This window comes from Mixophyes fleayi, chromosome 8, assembly GCF_038048845.1.
Source record: "Mixophyes fleayi isolate aMixFle1 chromosome 8, aMixFle1.hap1, whole genome shotgun sequence".
Taxonomy (NCBI): domain Eukaryota; kingdom Metazoa; phylum Chordata; class Amphibia; order Anura; family Limnodynastidae; genus Mixophyes; species Mixophyes fleayi.
This window is the reverse complement of record NC_134409.1, coordinates 59,027,048-59,053,504: the sequence shown is the minus strand read 5'-3', so window position 1 is coordinate 59,053,504 and position 26,457 is coordinate 59,027,048. Positions and strand designations below refer to the sequence as shown.

Genomic DNA, 26,457 nt, shown 5'->3' with positions numbered 1-26,457 from the left:
CTACGTTTAATAATTAGGCCTCCCTCCAACCCCAACCTTAAAATAATTAAACTCACCTTTTTTTTTAAAAAAAATAAGTTTTTATTGAGGTTTAACAACAAATACAGGTTATATAAATGTACTTTCAGCAGTATTCGTTTTGGATGGCGGGTGATAAAGAGAATTATAACAGCATAACAACATAACTCTAAGCCAAAAAAAAAAAAAAAAAAATTGAATGTATCAATGAGAATATACGTTCCCAGCCATAGAAGAAGGGTATTGTTAACCTGGCACATAGAGCACAAAGACAGACAGGGGGGAGAGGACACAGAGGAAACAAAAGGGAAGAATGGGGGATGACATGATGCAAGTCTTCAAAGTAAAAGGTCTACAGCATATATAGCGTAGGTATATGGCAGAGCCTAATCCAACAATCAGAAGCGTTTAATACACCTTGTACCTAAAGATAGATGGTTCAGGTGGATGAACCCAAGGCCGCAAACTCTGGTGAATCTATAAATTTTAACCAAGGTCCCCATATAGTATAATATGTTACAAAAGAGTCTTTATCTGACAAATATAATTCGTCCATGGACCTGTAATATTCTAATCTCCTAATCCAGTCCCGGATATTTGGTGGCGTGGTTGTTTTCCATCTCACAGGTATGACTGCCTTGGCGGCTGATATCACAAATTTTAATAGAGATTTTTTAAAGCAGGAAATAGGCATATCTACTTTATTGAGGAGCCAATACTCCGGGGTGTCGGGAATAGCTTGTCCAAGCAACTTCCGTGTGATGTCTATAACCTGCGACCAAAAGGGTCGTAATATGGGACAGTCCCACCAGATATGTAATAAGGAACCTGATCCCAAACCACACCTCCAGCAGACACTAGACAGTCCGCGAAACATTTTTGCAAGATGTACCGGGCATCTGTACCACCTGGTGAGAACCTTAAAGTGGGTCTCTAATATTGAGACGTTAGGTGAGCAAGCATGGATTGCTTGGAAAATTTTCGACCAATCAGTCTCTCTTAATTCTATTCCTAGATCCCTTTCCCACTCCAAGAGAAATTTCGGGGGAGATCTAAAGCGGAACTCGATTAAGAGTTTGTAAATAATCGATAAGGAGTGTGGGGTGTGATGCGGTCTGCTACAGAGGGATTCAAAGACTGTCAAATTCCTATTAATATCCTGTTTTGAGAGACTAGAAGCGAGAAAATGTTTAAGCTGAAGATATCGCCAGATCTCTATATTCGGTAGTTTCCACTTAGATTGAATCTCTACAAATGAGAGGACCCCAGTAGCTCCCACCAACTGGCCGACACGGTGGATCCCTGCCCGTGACCACAGGTTAAACGCTAATGGAGTAGTTCCTGGGGGGAATTTAGGATTATTAAACAATGGCGTTAGTGGAGATATTAAAGATGAAATATGAGTAAGAGTTCTTAACTTAGACCATTTAATAAGAGTGGGTCCTAGGGTAGGGTGGGAGACCCTGGGCAACTTGGTTAACCAAATTACTGTCTTACTAGAAGAGTCGAGATATGATGATTCGATCGCTACCCATTGTTTCCCTCCCTCCTGGACTGACATCTCCATTATTCTAGTTAAGATAGCAGCATCATGGTACGAGGGAATATGGGGAAGCTGGAGACCCCCCAAGTGTCTTCGTCTAAATAAAGTATCGTGCTTGAATCTTGGGCGCCTCCCACTCCACACAAAGTTCCGCACCAGACGCTGGATGCCCTGAAACCAGGAGTCGGGAATTAAGATAGGTAATGTCTGTATAAGGTAGAGAAGTCGGGGTAGGACATTCATTTTTATAATGTTAACCCTGCCTATCCATGCGAAATTCTTGCTCTGCCACTCTCTCAAATCAGCCCGGAGATTCCCAAGAAGTGGTTTAAAGTTGAGGTCGTATAGGCGTGAGAGATCGTTAGAAAGTACAACACCTAAATATTTCAATTGGGTGGGATGCCAAATAAAAGGAAATGCACATTTTAAACCCTCCACCACGGGGGCCGGGGTATTAATGTTCAGAGCTACTGACTTGCCATAATTAATTTTGAAGTTAGATAGAAAGCTAAACCTTTGGAATTCCTTAACTAAGTTAGGTAGAGAAACAACAGGATTGGTAATAACGGCCAAAAGGTCGTCCGCGAATAAAGCGAGTTTATGTTCTCTCTCACCCACCTGGACACCGGATATATTCGGATTGGCCCTGATTGCCCTTGCCAACGCCTCCATGCACAGCACAAATATGAGTGGAGACAGCGGACACCCCTGTCTAGTGCCATTATTGATCATCACCGGATCCGACAAATCGCCGTTAATTTTAATTCTAGCCCTGGGTTGTCGATAAAGTGCTAAGATTCTATGAAATCCCAATGGGCCTAATCCAAGATGCTCCAGGAGCCCTCTCATAAACGGCCAACTCACACGGTCAAAGGCCTTTTCAGCGTCTGTAGACAAGAGCATTGAAGCCGTTGTTGAGCATGAGGCTGAGTAAATCAAATCTATCACCTTGGTAGTGTTGTCCCGTGCCTCGCGATCTGGGACAAAGCCCACTTGATCTGAGTGAATCAGATCTGGGAGTAGGTATTTTAATCTATTTGCAATAAGTTTTGCGTACAACTTAACGTCTACGTTCAGCAAGGAAATAGGCCTATAGCTTGCACATTGAGAGGGGTCCTTTCCTTCTTTGGGGATCACCGTTATATGGGCTTCCAAACTCTGTGGGGAGAAAGCGGATTCGTTGGAGATCGCATTAAAGGCCGGCACCATCAGGGGTATCAACTTATCTTTAAAGGTCTTATAGTATGCAATGGAAAAGCCATCAGGGCCCGGGCTTTTACCCGAAGGTGTTGATTTAATTACCTCCCTCAACTCCCCTTCAGTGAAAGGTTGTTCCAGTTTATCCCTATCTAATCTTGAGAGAGTGGGAAAACTGATCTCCTTTAAATATGCCGCAATCTGAGCTGAGCGTGTGGCATCTATAGGGTCAAGTTCTTGAGTTTCGAGATTATATAACTTGGTGTAGTATGTGTGAAATGCACCCGCTATGTCACCGGTTAATTTGCACTCCCGATCATTGTTGTCCTTAATCATGGCAATGTAGGCCTTAGCTCGCTGTTTACGCAGAGCCCTTGCTAACATTGTTCCCGGTCTGTTTCCCCAGCGAAAGAAACGATGGCGACACCTCTGGAAGTCAAGCTTCACTTTGTCATAAAGTAATTTGTTAAGTGCCGCCCTCGTCTCCTTCAGCCTGTTCAACAGGTCTCTAGACATGTTAGATTTATGTGTCGTCTCTAAGTCCCTAATCTGCTGGAGTAAGTGATCTCGATATGCGATGTTTTCTTTCTTCATACGGGAGCCTAATTCAATAAGTTTCCCTCTGATAACGCATTTATGCGCCTCCCAGATAGTAATACTCGAGACGTCTGGAGTAACATTGTCAGATATATAGTCATCTAATGCAGCAGTCAGTTGGTCCCTACAGTATGTATTTTGAAGGAGAAGCTCGTTTAGGCGCCAAGTGCATTTTTTATTCTTTAAATGAGAGAGTTGAAAAGTCAATGAAATGGGGGCGTGATCTGACCAAGTTATTTGGCCAATAGATGTTGTTAGAAGGCTAGGTAGGAACCGTTGTGGAAGGAGCAGATAGTCAATTCGTGAGTATACCTCGTGGGGGTGGGAGAAAAAGGAATAGTCCCTCTCCCCTGGGTGTTGCAGGCGCCATGTGTCGACCAGTTGGTGTTCATGAAGTGTACGTCTAACCTTACAATGTTGCGATCTGCGCACCCCCGTCCGGCTATTAGAGGTATCAATTTCTGGATGAAGGGTCCAATTTAGATCACCTCCCACAAGCAGAATTCCCTCCGCATACTCTGCGACTTTATCTAATACCTGTGAAATAAACATTGGTTGACCTTGGTTAGGCAGGTATAAGTTCACAAAAGTATATATAACATCAAATAATCGACATTTTATCAGAAGTGCTCTTCCTTCTACTAGACAAATTTTCTGAAAATCTGAGAAGGGCAATCTCTTAGAGAACAGGGTAGCCACTCCCAGCGTCTTGCCCTCTCTATTGTTACTAAGATATGAGGAAGTGTAGAAGCCGTCTGAGAGCCGTGGGGCGGATTCCTGCTTAAAGTGGGTTTCTTGAAAAAAGACAACATCTGCTCCCAGATGTCTCATTTCTCTCAATGCCCGTGATCTTTTTTCAGGGAGGTTAAGACCCTTGGCATTAATTGAGACCAATTTAAATTTATCTGTCATGGTGGATCTAAGTATCTCAGAAAAGCACTTCTGTCAATCTCATAGCTGAAGAGTTGGGTTGGCATTTGTGAGCAATAAATGACCTTGCACCTTGCAAATAAGTAAAGTGTTATATGAGTTGAGACTAGTGGGAAGGGGGGGTAGGGAAGCCACATGAGAGGGGACACGACATTGACAGACACAAACAGACAAACATAAAAAAACACAACAAATAGTATACCATCGAACCGCTCCAGGGAGACGGGTGTGGAGGGGCCACATCCATCTCTCGGGTGTCTTCCAGCGGTGGGGGGTAAAAGGGGGGGTTAACGACAGTGACTAACAGAAACATCTTATCAGTATAACAGAGAATTGCAATGGCCTAGGCAGCAAGACCAGTAGAAGTAGTAATGGCAATAACAATAACAGTAACAATTTAACAGGTCTCATGGTTAGTAGTAGGACCTCCGACGAGTGTAGACCAGAGAGATCTGGGCTACCAACAGGAACACAGAACGATCATATCCGTTCGATATGGTGTTACCTTAAGATTTATATTTGGACAATCTAAGGCTTGAGTGACTATAAAAATCAGACAGCATATAAGGCTGTTGTTGACCTGAAACTTGGTTTAGACAGTCACTCTCTCTAGCCTAGTCAGAAGAGAGGGGAACAGGAACGGAAGTGAGTCCCTCTGTAGAGAATGTCCGAGTGGGATGAGAAAGTCCAAAGGTCACCAAGGGTTCTCAGTCGGATAGTGTAGAGATTTATAAGAAGACCTAAAGCAGGAGTAGGATTATGGATCCGAGGTTTCCGGTGGGTCTCGGCGTCTCCTCATCGCATTTCTAGGGCTTCCAACGGTTTGCCAGGTTTCCCTGTTAGTTGGATGCAATCGGCCGGAGTGTTGATGCCAGTCCGGAAGTGCCACCTCCTGTAGTCCCAAGTGCAAGCAGAATGGTTTAATGTCTTGGGGTGTTCTCAAGATCTCCATCCTTCCGTTGTGAGACACTTGCAAGCTAAGAGGAAATCCCCAGCGGTATTTAATGTTCTTAGAACGCAATATGTCTGTCAAAGGCTTAAGCATCCGGCGTAACTGTAAGGTTTGCCATGAGAGGTCTTGGAAGATCTGAAGTCTATTGCCATCATAATCAATAGCGTCCAGTTTCCTAGATTTCTGGAGAATTGCCTCTTTCTGTATATAGTAATGCAGGCGGCAGATCACGTCTCTTGGGCGTTCAGACGGAGACCCTCGTGGTCTGAGGGCCCTATGGGCTCTGTCAAATTGAATACTGGTGGTCGGATCTTGTTCTAAGATCTCATTGAAGACCTTAGTGAGGAAGGCAATTAGGTCTTGAGTGGGTATGTCCTCAGGGATTCCTCGGATTCTCAGGTTGTTCCTACGGCCTCTATTGTCAAGATCGTCCACTCTACTGTTGATCAATTGTAACTCTTGAGCTTGTTGAGCTACTGTGTCGCTAAGAGTATCATGACGTGCCGCAAATTCCTCTCTGAAATCCTCTAGTTTAGACATTCTAGATGACAGTCGGGCCAGATCCGCTTGTAAAGTGGCTACCTCCTTCTTAACTGTATCTTTAAGTCTGGACTCCAGATGTTCAAAGTCTTTCTTAGAGGGGAGCTCCGCCTTTGTAGGTAAGGATTGTAGAATCGCCCCGATGTCTTGATTTGTACTCATCGAGGAATCGGTGGAGGTGGATTCAGTTGAGTTGGCCATTTCTGCAGCCGTAGTCACTTCTGGTGAAGACGGCGGGCTATTTTCTTGTTCTGAAGGAGTAGTTGCAGAATGAAGGTATTGCCGTAGGTCTTGACGCCTAGGTGTTTCCGTGGGTTTCCGCTTGGACTGATTCTTCTTATCTTTGCCCATTAGAAGAACACATCAAGATCTCTCAGTACAGAATATAAGTACAGAGGTTGTATACCGCCTTGCTTTAGAATAATGATCTGCTTTGTCACATGTCGTCTCCCCCTAGTGGGTGAATTATTCCGCCATCTAGCCAATTCTCAGCACAGTGTTAAAGTTCTTTGTGGGTAGACATGGCCCTGTCTTTTGATACATGGCCTATGACCAGGCGTGTTATTACGTCCTGGCGAATATGATATATCTGGCTATGTGTAAACAGACAAGTCTCGGATGGCTCACATACCAGACTGCCTGAATTGTCCTATAATAGGTTTAGGGTAGTGATGCTGTTGAAAAGCTTTATAATATATGGTAACAAAAGTGCTTGCACTCTTTAAAATTCGCCACTAGGTGGCAGCAGAGACTGATTTTTTGGTTCACAGGAGTGTATAGGTAGGCACTATAAAAAAAGATCTGCAGCTTATTCAAGAGGTGCCTCTGTACCACAGCGACGGCACACCTTCTATTTGGTTATGCCTTTCTTTGTGCTTGCCTTGCACTACACTGGGTACCTGGTAGCGTATGCCGCTGGGGGGCCCTAGAACGGCACCTCCCCGCCTTTCTCCTTCTCTCCGCCGACGACCGGAAGTCCCCTCCCGAAACCGGAAGTCAGATCATACACTTTTAAAAGTAGGATTGCAGTCACAGCTTTAGGGCCGCGACCAAGCCTCCGCTCACGAGGGGTTTGTTAGGGAGCCCAGAAGTCCTGCAAGGCCCGGTGATCTCTCCTGCCAGCACCCTCCGCTGACCTCTTGCCGCCGACCGGAAGTTGGTCTCCGTAAACCGGAAGTCGCGGTACTCGCGCTTCCAAGTAAGATCACAGCCGTGGATTGAAAGGCGCAGGCAGGCCGCAGAACGCGGACCCCCCGTTGGAAGAGCCGGAGATTCCCCAGGTGCAGGTAGGATGGAGGCTTATGTGCTGAAGGACCCCTTCTTCGTGGCCGTGTAGGTTCCGCGACGACGTAGCTTTGAGGGACAGCCCTTACAGGGCGTTTTTATAAGCCCCACTAGTGCCTGGATGTTTTAGCCTTCAAAATATATATTGGTTCTCGGCTTTTGCAAGATATAGTTACTCTTTTAGAGTGTTTAATTGGGGAGTTGGAACGGAGCTCCTATGAATTCCAACCTCCCAAGATGGCGTCCAGACCACGCCCCCCTAAACTCACCTTTGATAAATAGACCTATTTCCCTGCAGCCAGCCCAGACATTAAATTAAAAGAATTCCCATTTAATAAATAAACCTATTTCCCTCTCTCCAAACATTTCCACTTTCCCTCACAGTTTACAATACCATACCACCCTCCCTCACAGGTTTCAATACCATACCCCCCCTCCCTCACAGGTTTCAATACCATACCCCCCCACAGAGGTTACAATACCATACCCCCCTCCTCCACAGGTTACAATACCATACCTCCCCTCGCTCACAGGTTACAATATCATACCCCCCCTCCCTCACAGGTTACACATCATACCCCTCCCCTCATAGGTTACAATACCATACCCACCCTCCCTCACAGGTTACAATACTATACCCCCTTTCCTCCCTCACAGGTTACAATACCATACCCCCCCCTCCCTCACAGGTTACAATACCATACCCCTTCCCCTCCCTCACAGATTACAATACCATACCCCCCTCCCCTCCCTCACAGATTACAATATCATACCCCCCCTCCCTCACAGGTTACACATCATACCCCTCCCCTCATAGGTTACAATACCATACCCCTTCCCTCACAGGTTACAATACCATACCCACCCTCCCTCACAGGTTACAATACTATACCCCCTTCCCTCCCTCACAGGTTACAATACCATACCCCCCTCCCCTCCCTCACAGGTTACAATACTATACCCCCTTCCCTCCCTCACAGGTTACAATACCATACCCCCCTCCCCTCCCTCACAGGTTACAATACCATACCCCTTCCCCTCCCTCACAGATTACAATACCATACCACCCCTCCCTCACAGGTTACAATACCATACAACAATATTATAGCAGAGTAATGCCCCCAAACAATATTATGCCACACAGTAGTGTTCCCAAACAATATTATACCACACAGTAGTGTCCCTAACCAATATTATGCCACACAGTAATGCCCCCAAATTATGTTATGCCACACAGTAGTGCCCCAAACAATGTTATGCCACACAGTAGTGCCCCAGTTCAATTTATGCCACAAATCATATTATGCCACATAGTAATGTCCCACTTCAATTTATGCCACAAATCATATTATGCCACACAGTAGTGCCCCAAACAATGTTATGTCAGAGTAATGCCCCAAACAATGTTATGCCACACAGTAGTGTCCCCATGTTATGCCACACAGTAGGGCTCCCAAACAAGGTTATGCCAGAAAGTAGTGCCCCAAACAATATTATGCCACACAGTAGTTCCCCAATGTTATGCCACACAGTAATGCCCCAAACAATGTTATGCCACACAGTAGTGCTCCAAATAATTTTATGCCAGAGTATTGCCCCCAAAATGTTACGCCACACAGTAGTACCCCAACCAATGTTATGCCACACAGTAGTTCCCCAAACAATATTATGCCACACAGTAGTGCCCCCAAACAATGTTATGCCACACCGTAGTGCCCCAATGTTATTCCACAAAGTAGTGCCCCCAAACAATGTTATGCCAGTATACTGCCCCCAAACAATTTTATGCCACACAGTAGTGCCCCAAACAATATTATGCCACACAGTAGTGCCTCAAACACTGTTATGCCACACAGTAGTGCCCCAAACAATATTATGCCACACAGTAGCTGTACCTGTCGTCCTGCTCCTGTGGGCGGCAGTTGCTCCTCCTCCGTGGGCAGATCTTCAACATGATTCCACGTCATTGCCAGTAACAAGATACAGATAGCCAAGACACGGCTCTCTGTAAGTGAAATCGCTCGAGACGAGCGGTCATCTGCTGCTCTGCCCCACGAACGAAGGGGGCGGGGCTTTCAAGCATCTGGGCCCGCCAGGGATTACCCCGGCACCCTGGCGGGCATTCCGACACTGGTTGCAAGGTGCCATCAATGTCTCCCCAGAAACAGTCCATGGAGACACATTGCGTCACTTTTTAATAAAATCTCTGCTCATTTTCCTTTGTGTCCCATAGATATTTCAGGAAAAATCTGTTAAAATTTCTGTATCATATTATATCAAGCTGATGTCCGGCAGTGCCTTTGTGGCTAATTAGAATCTGCCCCATAAACTGCAATACTGACCCCATCTCAGGATTCCTGGTTTATCATCCCTGCTGTCTAGGGAGACAGAATAAATTATTTTGGTATGTATTTTCTTTAGTTATATATGTTTCCAAATAGAAAACATAGTAAACTGCTGAAATACTTATTGAAAGCAAGAGTCACTTGCTTGGGACAAGAAGAGTTCTAACAGCCTATGGATAATTGCCGCTGCACCCTTGTTACACCTGCACCATCAATTGTATCATATCACCACATCACCACAAATTGTAATCATATCAACAGTGTCATGACTTCGGAAATCTCAAAATTTCTTGTGAATCGTGCAAGTTTTCAGTCATGGACAAGGTCAAATTTATTCTAGGGTCCTCTCATCTTATGTTTCAGTGCACGTTACTGTATTTTTATCAAGTGCGTTTACTGCCTTATAACAAACTGATCACTGTGCTGTGATACAGTATATATGTTGGCACTTTATTAATAAGCCATACTATAATATAATATTTACACACTGTACTATCTTGTAATTAAGTTTAATTGCTTTTTAAATACACACTTTCAATAAATCATATGAATTATACAAAATATAGTAGAAGGAGATCATGAGACTTTCATTCAGAAGAATAGAGAAGTGCTACTGTAGTTATTCAACTATAACAGACACCTTACTGCCCTACTGTAAAATACTATGGCAGTACCTACACTCTCCAATTCACACAAAAGTATATACCATACTTGTAAACTCTCCCTGAATGTCAGGGAGACTCCCTGAAATAGGGGTGATCTCCCTCACTCCCTGAAGAGTCTGGTATTCTCCTTGATGCTGAGCCAGTACAAGACATGGTTGGCTTCGCCATCTGTGACATGATGACACAGTTCAGAAATTGTGTCCTATGTACATGTATTGATGCCTATGGAGGTGGCCATTTTCATGGAGACCAAGATTTAATCAAACACTGACAGGTAAGACAACATGAATTCAGTAATGGAGACAGAAAGGCAAAAGACACTTCAGTCTCTATAGATTCATTAGCTGCATTTCTTTAGCGCATAGTTGCCTACTCTCCTGGAATGTCCGGGAGACTCCTGCATTTCTGGGAGACCTCCCGGTCTCCCGGGAGAGCAGGGCAACCTCCTGGTTCTCGCCCCTGCAATAGATAAGTGGTGGGGGCTGTGCTTAATGGAGCAAATATTGCATCATCTTAGCCCTGCCTCCTGCTGTAATTGGCCAAAATTATGAAAATCGTTTAGGGGGCAGGACCAAAATGATGCGATTTGTCAAGCCCCGCCACCACACACCCACCTCCCCCGGGATCTACCTTAAGTCAAGGAGGAAAAGTTGGCAAGTATGGTATATACTTTACCCTGAAGTATACAGTCATACATTACATTTGGAAAGAATCCAGTAGGGAGAATTTATATAATATCCATAATGTATCAGTCTGATCACATTACCCAGAGGCAGACATGCTGCGCCTTGTTGTTCCACTCAGCAGCTGAGGTGCTGTATCGCTGTACCTTTTTACTTAATATAAGTTATTTCATGTAAGTACAAGCAATAAGCCCTTTATTAGGTCACTTCCTTCTAGTATAAGCCAATTCAGCTCAGTGCACAGATGGGCAGATTCCCACTCACTGTGTAGCTGGAGGCGTGTGCTGGGTCTGATTTGTCGACTGCAAGAGCTGTCAGTAATAGGACACCCTCTCCTCACTGAGAGCGTCTAAACAAGGATCCTAGATTTGGAGGTCAGCATTGAGGAGGAAGTCTTGCAGAACCCTGCAAAGCTCTGTCAGCAGGAATGCATGCTTTGCAGTGGGTAAGCCTTAGTCTATATCAGGAATTTTATGGTTATAATCCCTTGTGTTAAAACTTAGCATATAATTACATAGCCACTGTAAATCTTTAATGGGAGAAAAACAAATGCTCGTTATGAGCTACTGTGCCAATGTACAGTATAGCAAACCTGTCACTCCCTCCTTGTCATTTATTAAAGTTGTGGGATGTTGCGTTACATTTCCAATGTCCACACGTTCTGCACACTTGGAAGTGTATAGAAAAGGATTAAACATAAATCCTCATTACCAACTCATCCTTGTTATAGGAAATACATGTAATACAATACAGGATCCCTATGTTTCCCTATCTCCTGCACTGATCAGTACAATCAGTGCAGCACAGAGCACTTTTAAATTTCCCGCTCCCAGCTCACTGCACTGAGGGGCATGAAGTTTAAAAGTGCTCTGTAACAGCCGAGTCTGGCACTGCACGGACTCATTAAACTTTACAATAAGAGTGGTGCCAGGTCTAAAATTGCTCATGTGAGTCTTCTGCAGCCCCAAAAACCCCAGCTATCCTCCTTGTATCCAGCAAAAACGTCTAGTTTCTCCTGCTGACGGAACGAAATCTGTTAGCAAGAGGCTCAGTCAGCCCTATTTGTACTCACAAGTGAAGCCATTCTGAGTACACCCAGCACAAGCCTCTATCTGACATGCGCAACGTTATGAAATCCTCTATCTTTAAAATGGGGCATATTTTTCAAAATTGTAAAAAAACCTGTAACTTTGTCAAACTTGTGAACACTCGAAGGCACTTCTCAATCCTAATAGCTTTCTAACAGACCCCATGTTTTTAAACCTCCTGTACACAGAGTTACGCTCTCCCAAAAAAAAATGAAAAACGGTGACTTTTGCAAAACAGGAAGTTGAAAAAAATGGCGAGATTTTGAATTTTAGATTACTACTAATTTGTCATTTTTTATTCTTTTTTTCTGAAATTTGTCAAAGGTCCAAATGTGCCGCATGCCAAATTTCAGAAAATAAGAATAAAAAATTACAAATAATAGTTTTAATACCCTTTAAAATGTAGACCCTCAAACACCATGCCCCCCCCCTCTCACAGATTTATAAAGGCGGAATGTCATTCATTAGATGCAACCTTAATATAAGGGCACGACTGTGGCCATATATATATCTAATATATATAAGCCTAGCGGCATGTGTTAGTGTGTGTGTGTGTGTGTGTGTGTAAACAACTATTTTATCAGAAAGGGCTCATCCAATTGACCTGAAATTTGGTATACTGACATCATTTGACAAAAAAATTCCCCCCCGTGGGAGGGGTAGTAAAGGCTAATTTTACGAGTTGAGGGCTCAAACTCATTTTCGTGAGGTAATTTTACCTCATGAACACACATGCGTAGTAAACTTAACACAGTGAAGAAACCTGATGAAAGCACCATATGCATCGACGTCATTACTGTGGACAAAACCACGTTAAAAAAGGGCGCTTACGTCGGGAAGTAACGCTCTTCCCCTGAGGAGGCCTGGGCTAGGCCCAAAGGCATGACAAGAACCTTTTTAACACCTTAAGTAGCTTGATTTGACTAGAATGCATGATTATCATGATTATCATGCACGTGTTAACTTGTATATATATATATATATATATATATATATATATATATGTGTGTTATACTAGTGAACTAGTGAAGTGTAAGAAATATGTAAAACAGATAGTTCTGATTGGCCAACACGTGGTCTTCCCATATAAGAAAGTATGTATAACTGGCATTGATGCAGATTTGGTTGCCAAACATCTGACTTGAGAAGACAATGCAATCAAAAGTCCAAATTCTAAGAACGTAAAAAGTCAGAATTTTGGCACTGGTGAAGAATATATGTATAGATTGAGATATGATGACTGACGATTTATACTATGTAATGGAGTCAGAGAACCATATAGACTGGTGAATTATTTTTAATAGAATAGGAGAAAGCAAATGCACCGATGGCAAAATTACAGATTTCTTCATTACTAAGGACTTCAACTACAAACAGTTTAGCGACAGGTACTGCCACTTTTGTGGCTGAAATGCTTGATTTGTTTGGGACCATCAAAAGCCAACATTTTGGTTGTTGGTTTTTGAACTGGAGAATAGATGATAATATGAATATAATATGAATATAAATAATAATAACTGAATCATGGGCAGTTGGACAACAGTGATCACTAATCATCTACCTCAATGGTGACAAATGACAATGTGTTGCTGGATCTTCTTGTGTACCAAACTTGGCTTGTCTGACAATCCTGTCTGATATTCCTGTGTACCAGATCCCAGCCTGTCTGACTATTCGCTGAATGATATTACATGTACCGGCTCCTAGCCTGTCTGACTATTTGGCCTGACAACCTGTGTACTGTCACGACTTGCATTCTGCAGCTACTGTCTGCAGTGACTTTATTGGATTTGTTATGTATTCTACTTGTAGTACCACTGCCCACCAAAGGGGCCACTGTGCTACTTTGATTATTTTCCTTGATCACTGGGAGTTGCATCACCTGCATGAGGCCTGTACAAACCTACCTGCTTCAAACGGTCTGGGCCAGATCATCAGGTCACTCCTGTGAGCATTTCCTAGTGCTTTGTTCCTGTGAGCATTCCCAGTGCTCAGCTCCTGTCTGCACTATCAAGTGTTCAGCTCCTATCTGCATTATCAAGTGCTCAGCTCCTGTCTGCATTACCTACTGCTCAGCTCCTGTCTGAATTACCCAGTGCTCAGCTCCTGTCTGCACTATCAAGTGCTCAGCTCCTGTCTGCATTATCAAGTGCTCAGCTCCTGTCTGAATTATCAAGTGCTCAGCTCCTGTCTGCATTACCTAGTGCTCAGCTCCTGTCTGCATTACCTAGTGCTCAGCTCCTGTCTGCATTACCAAGTGTCCAGCTCCTGTCTGCATTATCAAGTGCTCAGCTCCTGTCTGCATTATCAAGTGCTCAGCTCCTGTCTGCATTATCAAGTGCTCAGCTCCTGTCTGCATTATCAAGTAGTCAGCTCCTGTCTGCATTACCTAGTGCTCAGCCCCTGTCTGCATTACGAAGTGCTCAGCTCCTGTCTGCATTATCAAGTGCTCAGCTACTGTCTGTATTACCTAGTGCTCAGCTCCTGTCTGCATTACCAAGTGTTCAGCTCCTGTCTGCATTACCAAGTGCTGTGAATTCAGGTCTCTTATCAGGACTGGACTCCCTTTGTGTGACTTACCTGTTTTTGCAGTGCACCACTCTTCCAAGATCTGCTATTGTTGCTCTCTCTACACCTGCTGCGCTGAATACCATCTAACGGATCAGTAAGTCTTCAACATTGTTGTTCCCATTGAACTGTTGCTCTGAGTTTTCATCTCTGTATATGTGTGCCACAATCCGTGGTGGACTGTTATCTGTGTCTCTTAATAAAGCCACTTTAACCACTTACGCTCTCTCTGTGGTCATACCTGGGAAATCCTGACAGTATGATCTGGCCATAATACAGAGCCTGCTGCTGCACGCTTTAATCTCTTTTGAAAAGGATTTCCAGGGTAGTGGCCTACTCCACATTCAACATTAAGACCATGACTACTATTTCCTCCAAAAATCTCCTGTTCCAGTTGCTCCAAGTAGACATTCTTCAACTTCGCACTCAAATAGCGCAAGTATCTTCTTTGCTGAACCAAGTGCTTAAGCAACTTCCAGTTTCCACCCCTAATACATCCTGCTGTAAGGAGTCTAACTGTGCTGCTAACATTTCATTACCAAATTTGTCTGCCTTTGACTCTCTGCAAGCAGTACCTTTCAATATTCCTGTAACAAATTACAGGTTTTCAGGTGCTCCACGCCCCCACCTGACCGCAGAGGAGCGATGGCGCAGGAGGACCTACAAACTGTGTCTTTACTGTGCCAGTGATGTACATTTTTTAAAGGATTGCCCGCTCCGTAGACTCCGACCATCTTCAACCTCTACCTCCAGCTCTGAGTCGCAAGCTTCTGTCTCCATTTCAGAAACGCTGTCTGTTTCTATGAGAACCCGGGTTCCCCAGTTTTACCCAGAGGGGGCGCTGCCCTTAAAGACTGCTCCAGAAGGGGCGCTGCCCTTAAAGACTGCTCCAGAGGTTGCGCTGCCCTTAAAGTCCGCTCCAGAGGGGACGCTGCCCTTAAAGTCCGTTCCAGAGGGGGCACTGCCCTTAAAGTCTGCTCCAGAGGGGGCGCTGCCCTTAAAGACTTCTCCAGAGGGGGCGCTGCCCTTAAAGACTTCTCCAGAGGGGGCGCTGCCCTTAAATTCTGCTCCAGAGGGAGTGCTGCCCTTAAAGTCTGCTCCAGAGGGGGCGCTGCCCTTAAAGTCTGCTCCAGAGGGGGCGCTGCCCTTACAGTCCGCTCCAGAGGGGGCACTGCCCTTACAGTCTGCTCCAGAGGGGTCGTATGTACAAACTGAGACGACCCAGTCTCGTGCAAAGTCGAATTCATCCTCTGTTCAAGTCTTCCAACCACCTACCTTCAATGGGGATATTCAGCAATTTCATGCTCTTATTAAATTTTGTATATCCTATTTACCCTCTGTATCCAACCTCCTTGATACTCAACGAAAGCAAGTGTTTTACATGTTAGCCAACTTTACTGGGGAAGCTCTGGAATGGGCAGAGCCCTTAATTGAAACCCAAGATCCCATCCTGTCTGATTTACAGCTTTTTACTGAGGCCATGATCGAAGAATTTACACCAGCACTTGCCACTCTCACTCCCAGTGCTTCATATATGCCACATGCCTCCGGCTACTCCAACTTTGAGATTATCGTTTTCTTTGCTCCATTTCCAGCAACCCTCTAAAAACCATAAAAAGAAAGTGAAGAAGAAGAAGAAAGATTCTTGTGGATCCCAAATCCATTGTATTGTGAATTCCATACCCTTTCCGTCCTTGCACGAAGACTTCTCAACTACATGCTCAATTCTGGACTATGACTCTGACTTTTCCGACCATTTCTAGTATTTGGGCGTCTGGAATCCGCCCTTTAAGGAGGGGGTACTGTCACAACTTGCATTCTGCAGCTACTTCATGGTTTACATGAAGTGTGAGTGTATTTGTTACGAAAACTTTTATCTGAAAAAATACTTTATGAGGAATCCTATTGTATCCGAACTTAACGATCCCAATAACAAATACACTTACATTTCATGTAAACCATCAAGTATTTTTTTCCCTAATCAGATGAAAGGTCCATTTATAGAAACATTTCAAAAGCTGGTTGAAAAAGAAATCGAATCATTCCCATCCTCCCAGTCTCAAGCCAAGAGTAATATGTCTAAAGAAGAAATGCAAGCATTGAAGGAAATGAAAAACAATAAAGACATTATCATAAAACCAGCTGACAAAGGTGGAGGGATTGTAATTATGGATAGAGAAAACTACATCAAAGAGGCCTACAATCTATTATCAGACACTCAAACGTATGAGAAACTTCAAGAAGACCCTACCAGAAGGTTCGAAAAAGAACTGCACGATCTTCTCGATGAGGGTCTGAACCTGGGTATCCTAACAAAAAAGGAATATGACAATTTATTTAGTGCTAACCCAAGAATTCCTGTGTTCTACCACTTGCCCAAGATACATAAATCTATCCACAACCCTCCAGGCCGCCCTATCATTTCTGAAATTCAATCCATTACCTCTAACCTATCAGGATACATTGATACATTCTTACAGCCTTTAGTTACTTTTCAACGTTGCTACCTTAAAGACACCACTAATATTTTGCAGGCACTTAACCAGACCAAATGGAGAAATTCCTATACTCTAGGAACATGTGACATTAAGTCACTGTACACCATCATAGACCATGTGGACGGATGTGCCCATACTTACCACTATCTTTGTACCCACACACAGCTGGAAAATGAACGAACAAATTTTATCCTCAGTGCTATTGAATTTATTTTACAGCATAACTACTTTGGTTTGATGGAAATTATTATAAACAACTTAAAGGCACCGTTATGGGAACACGTTTCGCGCCCAGTTACGGGAATCTGTTCATTGCCAAATGGAAGGACGACTATATCTGGAATAACAACTCATTCTCGAAAAATCTTATTATGTGATACAGATATATAGACGACGTGTTCTTTATTTGGGATGGTTCCATTCAGAAATTTATTGTCTATATTAATGACAATAGTCTCAATTTAGAATTTACATCTAACACCAGTAGGGAACGAGGTAATTTTCTAGACCTAGACATCTATATTGAACATGACTCTCTACAAACAAAAACCTTTGTCAAACCAGTTGATACGGATAATATTCTACTGGCAAATAGCAATCACCAACCCATGTGGATAAATAACATCCCGAGTGGTCAATTTAAAAAAATTAGTCGTAACTGTACACACAAAGATGTTTTCTTGAAACAAAGTGAAGAACTGAAGGAACGTTTCCTAGAGAGAGAGTATAATGAAAAAATGGTACATAAAGCTTTAGAAGATGTAAAACCATTAGAACAAAAGGACCTCCTTAACCACAAACCTCCCAAACCATCTTCGAATATGAACCTGTCATTCATCACAAAGTTTAACAGTAATACCTTACCATTGGAAATGTCCATCAAGAAACATTGGCATATTCTTAAGATGGACAAGGAAATTAATTCCATTGTACCAGATAAGCCCAGAATTTTCTACAAAACAGCAGACAATCTTCGCAACCTCCCCACCAGTAGCTATATCCCCGTCTCTAATGACACGGGGAACAACAGTCTCACTCCAGGCTTTTTATACTGTCATCAATGTATATGCTGCAAAAATAAAGAGATGCTCAGCACTAAACCTATCACTAGCATTACCTCCAATAACAACCAAAAAACTTTTTCTATCACATCTCATTTAAACTGCAATATGGAGGGTGCTATATATATATTGGAGTGCCCTTGTGGACTCCAATATATAGGTCGGACAAAAAGAAAATTAAAAGTCAGAATAATGGAACATATCAAGAATATGAAAAAAAAGGTCTGACCACTCACAGTGTATCAAATCACTATTTACTACACCATAAATCTAACCCAAAAGGACTTATTTTTGCTGGCATACAAAAAGTCAAACAAAACTGGAGAAGAGGATATTTTACAAAATACATTTCACAAATAGAATCTAAATTGATCTTCCAACTTAAAACACTGGCGCCTTATGGTCTAAATCTTGATTTTGAACTTTGATTTTTATAATCATTTTTAAATAACTCAAGTCCACAGAAACAGTGAAAACTGGATACCAGGATACCCAGGTAGCTGAAGTGAAGGACTACTGGATACATGGTGCAACATGTTAAATGCAGGTACAGGTTAGACAGAGTAAGCAGGAAAGACTGGGAAGCTGGAGACTCTGGTATTCCAAATTATACTGTGGACTGTAGATACTGGATAGGAATACAATGTAAATATGTGCGCACAGTGACCAATCGGGACCTATGTAAAAGGAGAGCTGCTGAAGATCTTACAGGTTGTCCAAACCTGTCATTGGGTTTAAGCATATAGATAAGGATGATCCAGCTCTAATTACATTTGTACAACAGTGTGTAGAACTATATATAAAATATATAATATATAATGAGGAGGTGGACCTTAATTAGTGGAATACTATTTATTAAAAGCTGATAGATCTGTGCAAACACAGGTACAAACGGTTAAAAACATGCATGAAATAAAACTTTATTCTAAAACAGGCAATTGTTCTTAATATTTAATAATTGGACTCTGAGTTGTTTTTTTACTAGCAACAACCGATGTTAGTTTCGGTATGATCAGTACCACCCTTAAATCTTGAGAACAATTGCCTGCTAAGGTTAAAGTCTTATTTAGACTATCTTCTCTCTGGGCAGGTGCTGAATTGCATTCACATACACCTACATCAGCACAGGCAAGTAGCGGGTGACTGTTTCATCCCAATGGGCTCGCACCACCCGCACCGCCCTCACTATGGCCCTGCATATTATGTGAGGCAAATCAAACAAGATATGGGTGTAGTTTGGGGGTCTCATGAGTATTGTTTACATATATATGTAATAAATATGTCTATTTCCCCCTATACAGCCCTGACAAATTAATAGCACCCATGTCTATTAATTAGCCCCCCTTCCCCTTAACCAGCATGACATTACATTATTTTGTTCAAATTTAAAAAATAAGCCTCCTTCTTCCCATCAAGCCCCATCATTAAATTAATAGCATTACTATTCAATAAATCAAAATATTCCCCCACTGACAGCAGCACCAACAGTAAATTAATAGCATTCCTATTTAATAAACAGACATGTTCAAATCTTTACCCCATCCCCACTTCTGCCAGCCCCGACATTAAATTATTTAAAGCGCTAGTAAAGGGCTAGGGCTAGGCATTTAAGAAAAAGGTCTATTTCCCCCCCAGCCAGTCAATTTAATATTTTAATATAGATTATTATTGCTAATAAAGACATTATTTTTTTTAATATATTACTGATTTACTTTTCTAGTTATATTTAATTGCTTATGTTTTGTAATATTTATGTGACATATGTTTATGGTAAACAAAGAATATCCCCACTTCTCTCCAACACACAGCCCCTAGCATACCTCTTGTTCTTTTCAGCTCCTTCTAATAACCTATTTTCTTGAGCAAGTAGCTGATGGCTGTTGCACACCCATGGGCCTGCACCGCCCACACTGCCCTTGCTTCGGCTCTTTGTATTATGTGAGGCAAATCAAACAAGATCTGGATATTGTTTGGGATTATCATGGGTATGGTTTATTTGTGTTCCAATTTTGCTTTTTGAAATGTTGAGAGATATGAATGAGAGTAAATGTTTTTGTGGTAGAATGCAGTACTCTATTATATTGATGTTATGTGGCAGCATGGTGGCTAAGTGGTTAGAACTTTTGCCTCACAGTGCTGGGGTCATGAGTTCAATTCCCGACCATGGCCTTATCTGTGTGGAGTTTGTATGTTCTCCCCGTTTTTGCGTGGGTTTCCTCCGGGTGCACCGGTTTCCTCCCACACTCTAAAAACATACCAGTAGGTTAATTAGCTGCTATCAAAATTGACCCTAATCACTCTCTCTGTGTCTGTATGTTAGGGAATTTAGACTGTAAGCTTCAATGGGGCAGGGACTGATGTGAATGAGTTTTCTGTACAGCGCTGCGGAATCAGTGGCGCTATATAAATAAATGATGATGATGTTATGCATTTTCAGCATATCAATGTCTCTCTGTAGCCTACGCATGTCATTACAGCTATTAATGTCTTAGAAGAACTAGAAATCAATAACTAACTTCATAGTTCTTAGACCAGGGGCTCAAACACACTAAAAGGAGGTACTATGCATAATATTATAAAGAATGGGCACCACAGCCATAACATTTACGCAATCTAATTTATTCATTACAAAGATAAGTCATATTTAATTTAAAAACATGTCATATCAATGACTATTCTTTAATCCCATTTTTGCTTTCTTAGATTTAGGATGTTCAGCCCCACCGAGAATGACAGAAGCAGCACTAGATGGTGATTGGAATGATGACACATATCCCACTGCTAAAATTGCAACTTATTCTTGCCGCCCTGGTTATAACATTCTTGAATCCATTAGAATGGTGTGCATTGATGGCCAATGGGAATTTATCGGTAAAAGGGGGCGATGCATAAGTGAGTATGCTTGTTAAATACGATGTAACACTATTAATCAGAATTGTATATATATAAATGTTATTACAAATAAACTAGGTGCTCTGCGATAAGATAGGCCAACATGTCTAGAATCCCTTGTAATATAGTTCATAATGACAGCTATCTATGAACTACAGTGAAAGAAAAGAGAATTATTTCCACAGAGAACTTTTTTTCTAGGCATTAATCTCTTTCCCAAAGGTAAAGGTGAGGGTTTCTTTCTATGAACTTCCACCATTCCTTGATTAGGTTTCTGAAAACTAATTGCAGCTCAGGTTCTAAAAGTAATAGAAGCACTATCACTGAAAGCAGAACCTGATTTAAAATCTGTTGTGGCCATCCATTCCTTCAGTCACAATGTTTATTGACAAATATTTAATCTCTAACTGGACAAATGTTCAATCTCTATATGGTTATCATTTCTTCTAGTCTCCTGTATTATAAACTGTATTATACCAGATACTGGAAAATATGTTTGATGTGGTGGCTCAGCACTATTTTTATTGTTTAACTAGGTGCATTTCTTTTAATAGGTTGACACCCTAATTCTCTATTTATTTTCATTGTCTGAAGTGAGTCTGGTCAGCAAAAGAAAAACATCACCTCAAAAAGCCACTTACAATTACATTTGGAAAACTCATTTCATTAACTTAAACTATTACTTTTCCCCCCAAGTTTTCTCCTGGACAAAACCATGTTACAATACAAGACATGCAAAATAGTTTATTATTTTGCACATAAGATAAATACTGGCTGTTTTTTTCTTGTAGCATAGCTTTATTTTAGCTATTACTTGATAGCTTTATTTGTACACTAAAATTTAAAGTTGATCTAGGACGTGCCCTACCATAACTGTAAATCTGTCCCCACATTTTAAATTTACCTCCCCCTCCAATGCAACATGGTTTTGCCAAAGTGCAAAGTGCAAAGTGCAAAGTTACCAAATTTTTGGAACCAGACGGGAAATCCCTATTCTTTTGAGTAAATAGATTTCAATAAACCAAGGAGCAGAAAATGTGGATACTGCCGTGTGTGTTCTAAAGTGTTGCATATTTTAGGCAAAAAAAACTTAATTTTGTTAAGTAAGTTGTGGTTTATACAGTAAGAAAGTAATCTTTCCACCCCTGTTAACATGGTATGTACTGCAAGTGGTCTTTCTGTTTTAAAGGTGAATTTAATATACAATAAAACAAAATATAAATATCATCCTCAATTGGTCATATAATCTTATTCCTATAACTTAGAGAGAGTCTTTCTGGATTCTCTGGATTCAATGAATAAGAAATTACTGTATAGAATGAAGTGTAACAAAATGTAGTTGATGACATAAATGTATACATTCAGTCATTGATGGAACCTGGTGGCTTGTTAAGATGTAGCACTGTCAGTTTCAAATAAATTCAGATTGAGTAGGTAATAAAAAACTTTTAGAACAGAGCTCAAACTGTTTGCTCTCCAAACCAAGCTATGATTTATCAAGTGTGTCTCAATCTATGTCAGTGCCCCTGATGTATATATAGGGTTTCAGAGTTTTAGTGTTGCTGCATCTTTGTCCGGTACGTGTCCCTTCAGAACACCTACGCGTGTGCCTTAGTTGTTATGCTTCCAGAATCAAGGAAGGCTCTATACCAAACAAATTGTAACAAGGAGTGTGGGATTGCTGTTTTAAAGTCCATTTACACATCCCTGAGGAAGCCCACAAATTCTGTGAACGAAATGTGTTGGGAAACATTTCTTCACATTTTCAGAATTAAGATTAAGCCATAACTAAACATTCGCAAAGACTTTGCTAACTGCACTGCAATTCAGTGCTAAGCAGCATAGACTCCAAAAAAGCTGAATGACACATTTTGAAACATCTATCCTACGCTCATTGTTTCAATTGGTCCGTTTTGTTAACCATGGCTCGGTAAGATGCAATCAAGATAACTTCAATTAGATACTACAGGAACAGCTGATCTCTATTTGGGGTTAATCACTTGCATTGCTGGCAGGTGTGTGTTAATTAAGTTTGACAATGAATTTAATGTGATTGGTTATCTCTTAACACAGCTAAAGAACGAATATGAAAGGATGTGCACACTAGACACTAGGCTTTTATTTTCACTTCCCAAATTATGTCAGTGGAGAGCACAGTGGCCTAGTGGTTAGCACTTCTGCCTCACAGCACTGGTGTCATGAGTTCGATTCCCGACAATGGCCTTATCTGTCTGGCATTTGTATGTTCTCCCTGTGTTTGCGTGGGTTTCCTCCGGGTACTCCGGTTTCCTCCCACATTCCAATAACATACTGATAGGTTAATTGTCTGCCTTCAAAATTGACCCTAGTCTCTCTCTCTCTGTCTGTGTGTATGTTTATGTTAGGGAATTTAGACTGTACACTCTGTGTGTGTATGTTAGGGAATTTAGGCTGTAAGCTCCAATGGGCCAATGGGGCAGGGACTGATGTGAATGCGTTCTCTGTACAGCGCTGCGAAATTAGTGGCGCTATATAAATAACTGATAATAATTCCTTGAAATTTGTTGGTTGCAAGGTCACTTTAAATTTTGAAAATGGCTAACTTGAGTTATCTTGATTGCAGGCTTTACTTCACAAACACTTGCAATTTCAGTAAGGGTGTGTATACATTGTATATCCACTGTATATATATGCTACATAAATAGTGAACCACTAAAATGATTCTTCCAAATGCAGTTACTTTCCTAATAACCAAAAAAGAGATTAGTCAAACTCGGAACAGTCGGTGTCCTCAATAATACCAGATAGGACAGATTTCACCGCACCAAGCTGAACCCCTTATTATATTGGGGATATCATATCATCCTCTCATATGGGGAGGTGCTCCTACACTTTATGGCATACTAGTTTCAAAAAGGAGAAGAGGGAGAGAAAAAGTGTATAAAGGGCACTCTTTTCTATATGTCAATAAAATGCTGTTAAAGGAAATATCTTAATTAAAGTAGAAGGATAATCTTAAGCTTAAGATTATCCTTCTACTTTAATAAAGATATTTCCTTTAACAGCATTTTATTGACATATAGAAAAGAGTGCCCTTTATACACTTTTTCTCTCCCTCTTCTCCTTTTTGAAACTGGTCCTCAATAATACCCCAACATATTGCCTGTAATATGTATTCCCAAACATAAAATTAATTATTTTCAGAATAAATAGTATGAGATCCATAAGAAGAGACACTTGTTTATTCAAAAGATGGCATTTATTTTCCTGAAATCATTTACTGCAATAAGGTATTGTTCATATTTCGCCACCGGATATAATTTGGTATCACAGCTAACCAATATCATATACTTTTCTCATTGCACATCAGAGAAGTCTTTTTGTAAGCTGTCAGTACAAACACCAGGAGATTAAGAAATTTACTTTATTTATCAGTTTTCAAAGAAATAGAATGTATGCCTGAGTAGGGGCGTAAATACACATTTGCTGTCTCTATATCAACATTCCGTTATGCTAAATATTGTAGGGAGCTACAAACATAAAACTTAACTTTTATTTAAATTGTGTTTAAAAGATTTATTAAAACAGCGAAATATATAAAACAGATTAAAATTATCAATCGTCAATCGTAAGGGGCAATGATATATTCCATACTCAATTAATTAATAATTATTATTACTTCCCTTTACGAAAGATAATAGCAGTCCAAATATATGGCATATATATGCCTAATGGGCAAGGAGTAGACTTGTAAAGTCCAATTTTTATGGAATAAATGTCCACTGGATATGACTAGTATAGCGCTACAGTTTCTTGTGTAAGACAATGTTGCTATTAGATTGTCATATTGTAGCATTGATTATCCCACAGATGAATTGGAACATAGTAATAAAAGTATAGTGAGAATGCAGATCTAAAATGTGTGTCCGCAATCTCTTGAAATTATATTTTAAGAGAAGGTTTTATATATTCCCTATCTAAACAAAGATAAGGGCAGAGACTTATGATTATATGTATTTTATTAAGGTGATTAATACACCACAGTATAATGATTATAAAAAGATAAGTATTATCTCAATGAGTAAGTATATGTTCTCATCAAGGTGAGCACGGACATCGTGCTTCCACTAAAGATTGGGGAAATATATTCCACCTTATCACTAATATGATTCCATAATTGGATTACACATAATATATGTTACGATTTGATAGTTTTATTCTTTTTTTGATTTTTTTAATTAATTGCAGCGCATATACATCTAATCCTTGTTCCAATGACTGACCATATTCTGGCCCTTGTTTGTATAAAAAATCATATTGTATTACATATGTCTCCTATTGTAAAATATTGGTAAACCAATAATAATTGGTATGTGCTCTTGTGGGATTTCATCTTTCTGCTATCAGACAGGGTAGTCATCTATTTGCTGTCTGAGGGGGAGGCAGTAGTCTACTTTTGAGAAATTTTGAGTACAACATTTTTCCTCTGTGAATTGTGCAATCAATGTATTTTGATTTATTACATACAAATATAATTTTTATATAGAAAATTGTCTTATATAGGACACTGGGAGTTGTGTTTGATGTGGTGACTCAGCCTATTACTTTACTGCCTAACTATATGCATTTAAATTCACACCTTAAACATCCATTTTCATGTTTCAAATTTCGTATGGTTATCAAAAAGAAAACAACCACCTCAAAGTACTGCCTAATATAGCATGTAGACAAACTCTTTCATTAATGTAACTGTTCCATCTCTTCTTCCATATCCTGATGTGTGGGTTATTCTATTTAATTATGAACCAGACTCAGCATGGTCAGTTCAGGACACTATAGAATGGTGGCTGCAAAAACAAATCCAGTGTGTCACCCCCTCCCAGATATCAATTGCTCAGCACTAAAGAGTTCTGGGGCTCATCCTGCCCCCCCCATTCTGTGTGCGTCAAATATATGACTGACACTAAAATGGGGTGCCCCCGATTCTCTTCCAACCCGCATTAGGCTTATACAGCCAGGTCTGGTGGCAGGGGAACCCGCAGCAGGGGGGGCCCTTGCCATGATGACAACCAACCCTGGCTGGCCAGCAATGGGCTGGATTCCATAGGGAATGGGGTCTGTAAAAAAATTGTGTGGGACCCCCCTCTAGGAATACCCAGCCTAATGCAGACAGCACAAAGGCTCTCCCCACACTTTTGGTATTTTATGTGTTGGGATTTCTTGCATGTAGGTATTTAGCCTGTCCTGATTTATTTCTTGTCAGTGTTCATAACATTAGATATTTCCTCCTTGTCAGGATTTTCATTGTCAGCATTTCTTTACTGTCAGTGTTTATAACGTTAGGTATTTTCTCCTACTCAGGATTTTCATTGTCGGCATTTTAGTGTCAGTCATATTTGCATTGGTATTTTCAGAGTATGAAAATTGCACCCAACCCTCCATAAAACCCAGGTCCATTATAATATAATCCGAATTTTTTTTAGTCCAATGGGAAATTCTGTCTCTGTAATCCAATAAGAAAAAAACATAACAGCCAACACAACTACTTTCTATGAGCAACCACAGCTGAATAACTGATCTGGGAGTAAATGTATTAACTAGCGATTTTAGCAAATCA

At 41.2% G+C, this 26,457-nt stretch overlaps 1 protein-coding gene across 2 annotated transcripts in view; it reads left to right on the top strand.

The window, feature by feature from the left end:
• LOC142099297 (complement factor H-like) overlaps positions 1-26,457 on the top strand; it is a 359,733-nt gene that overhangs the window by 45,635 nt on the left and 287,641 nt on the right. For both annotated transcript variants that reach the window (XM_075182616.1, XM_075182615.1), the window contains exon 2: positions 20,673-20,861. In XM_075182616.1, coding sequence (XP_075038717.1) covers positions 20,673-20,861 — 189 coding nt within the window. The remainder of the gene's footprint in view (positions 1-20,672; positions 20,862-26,457) is intronic.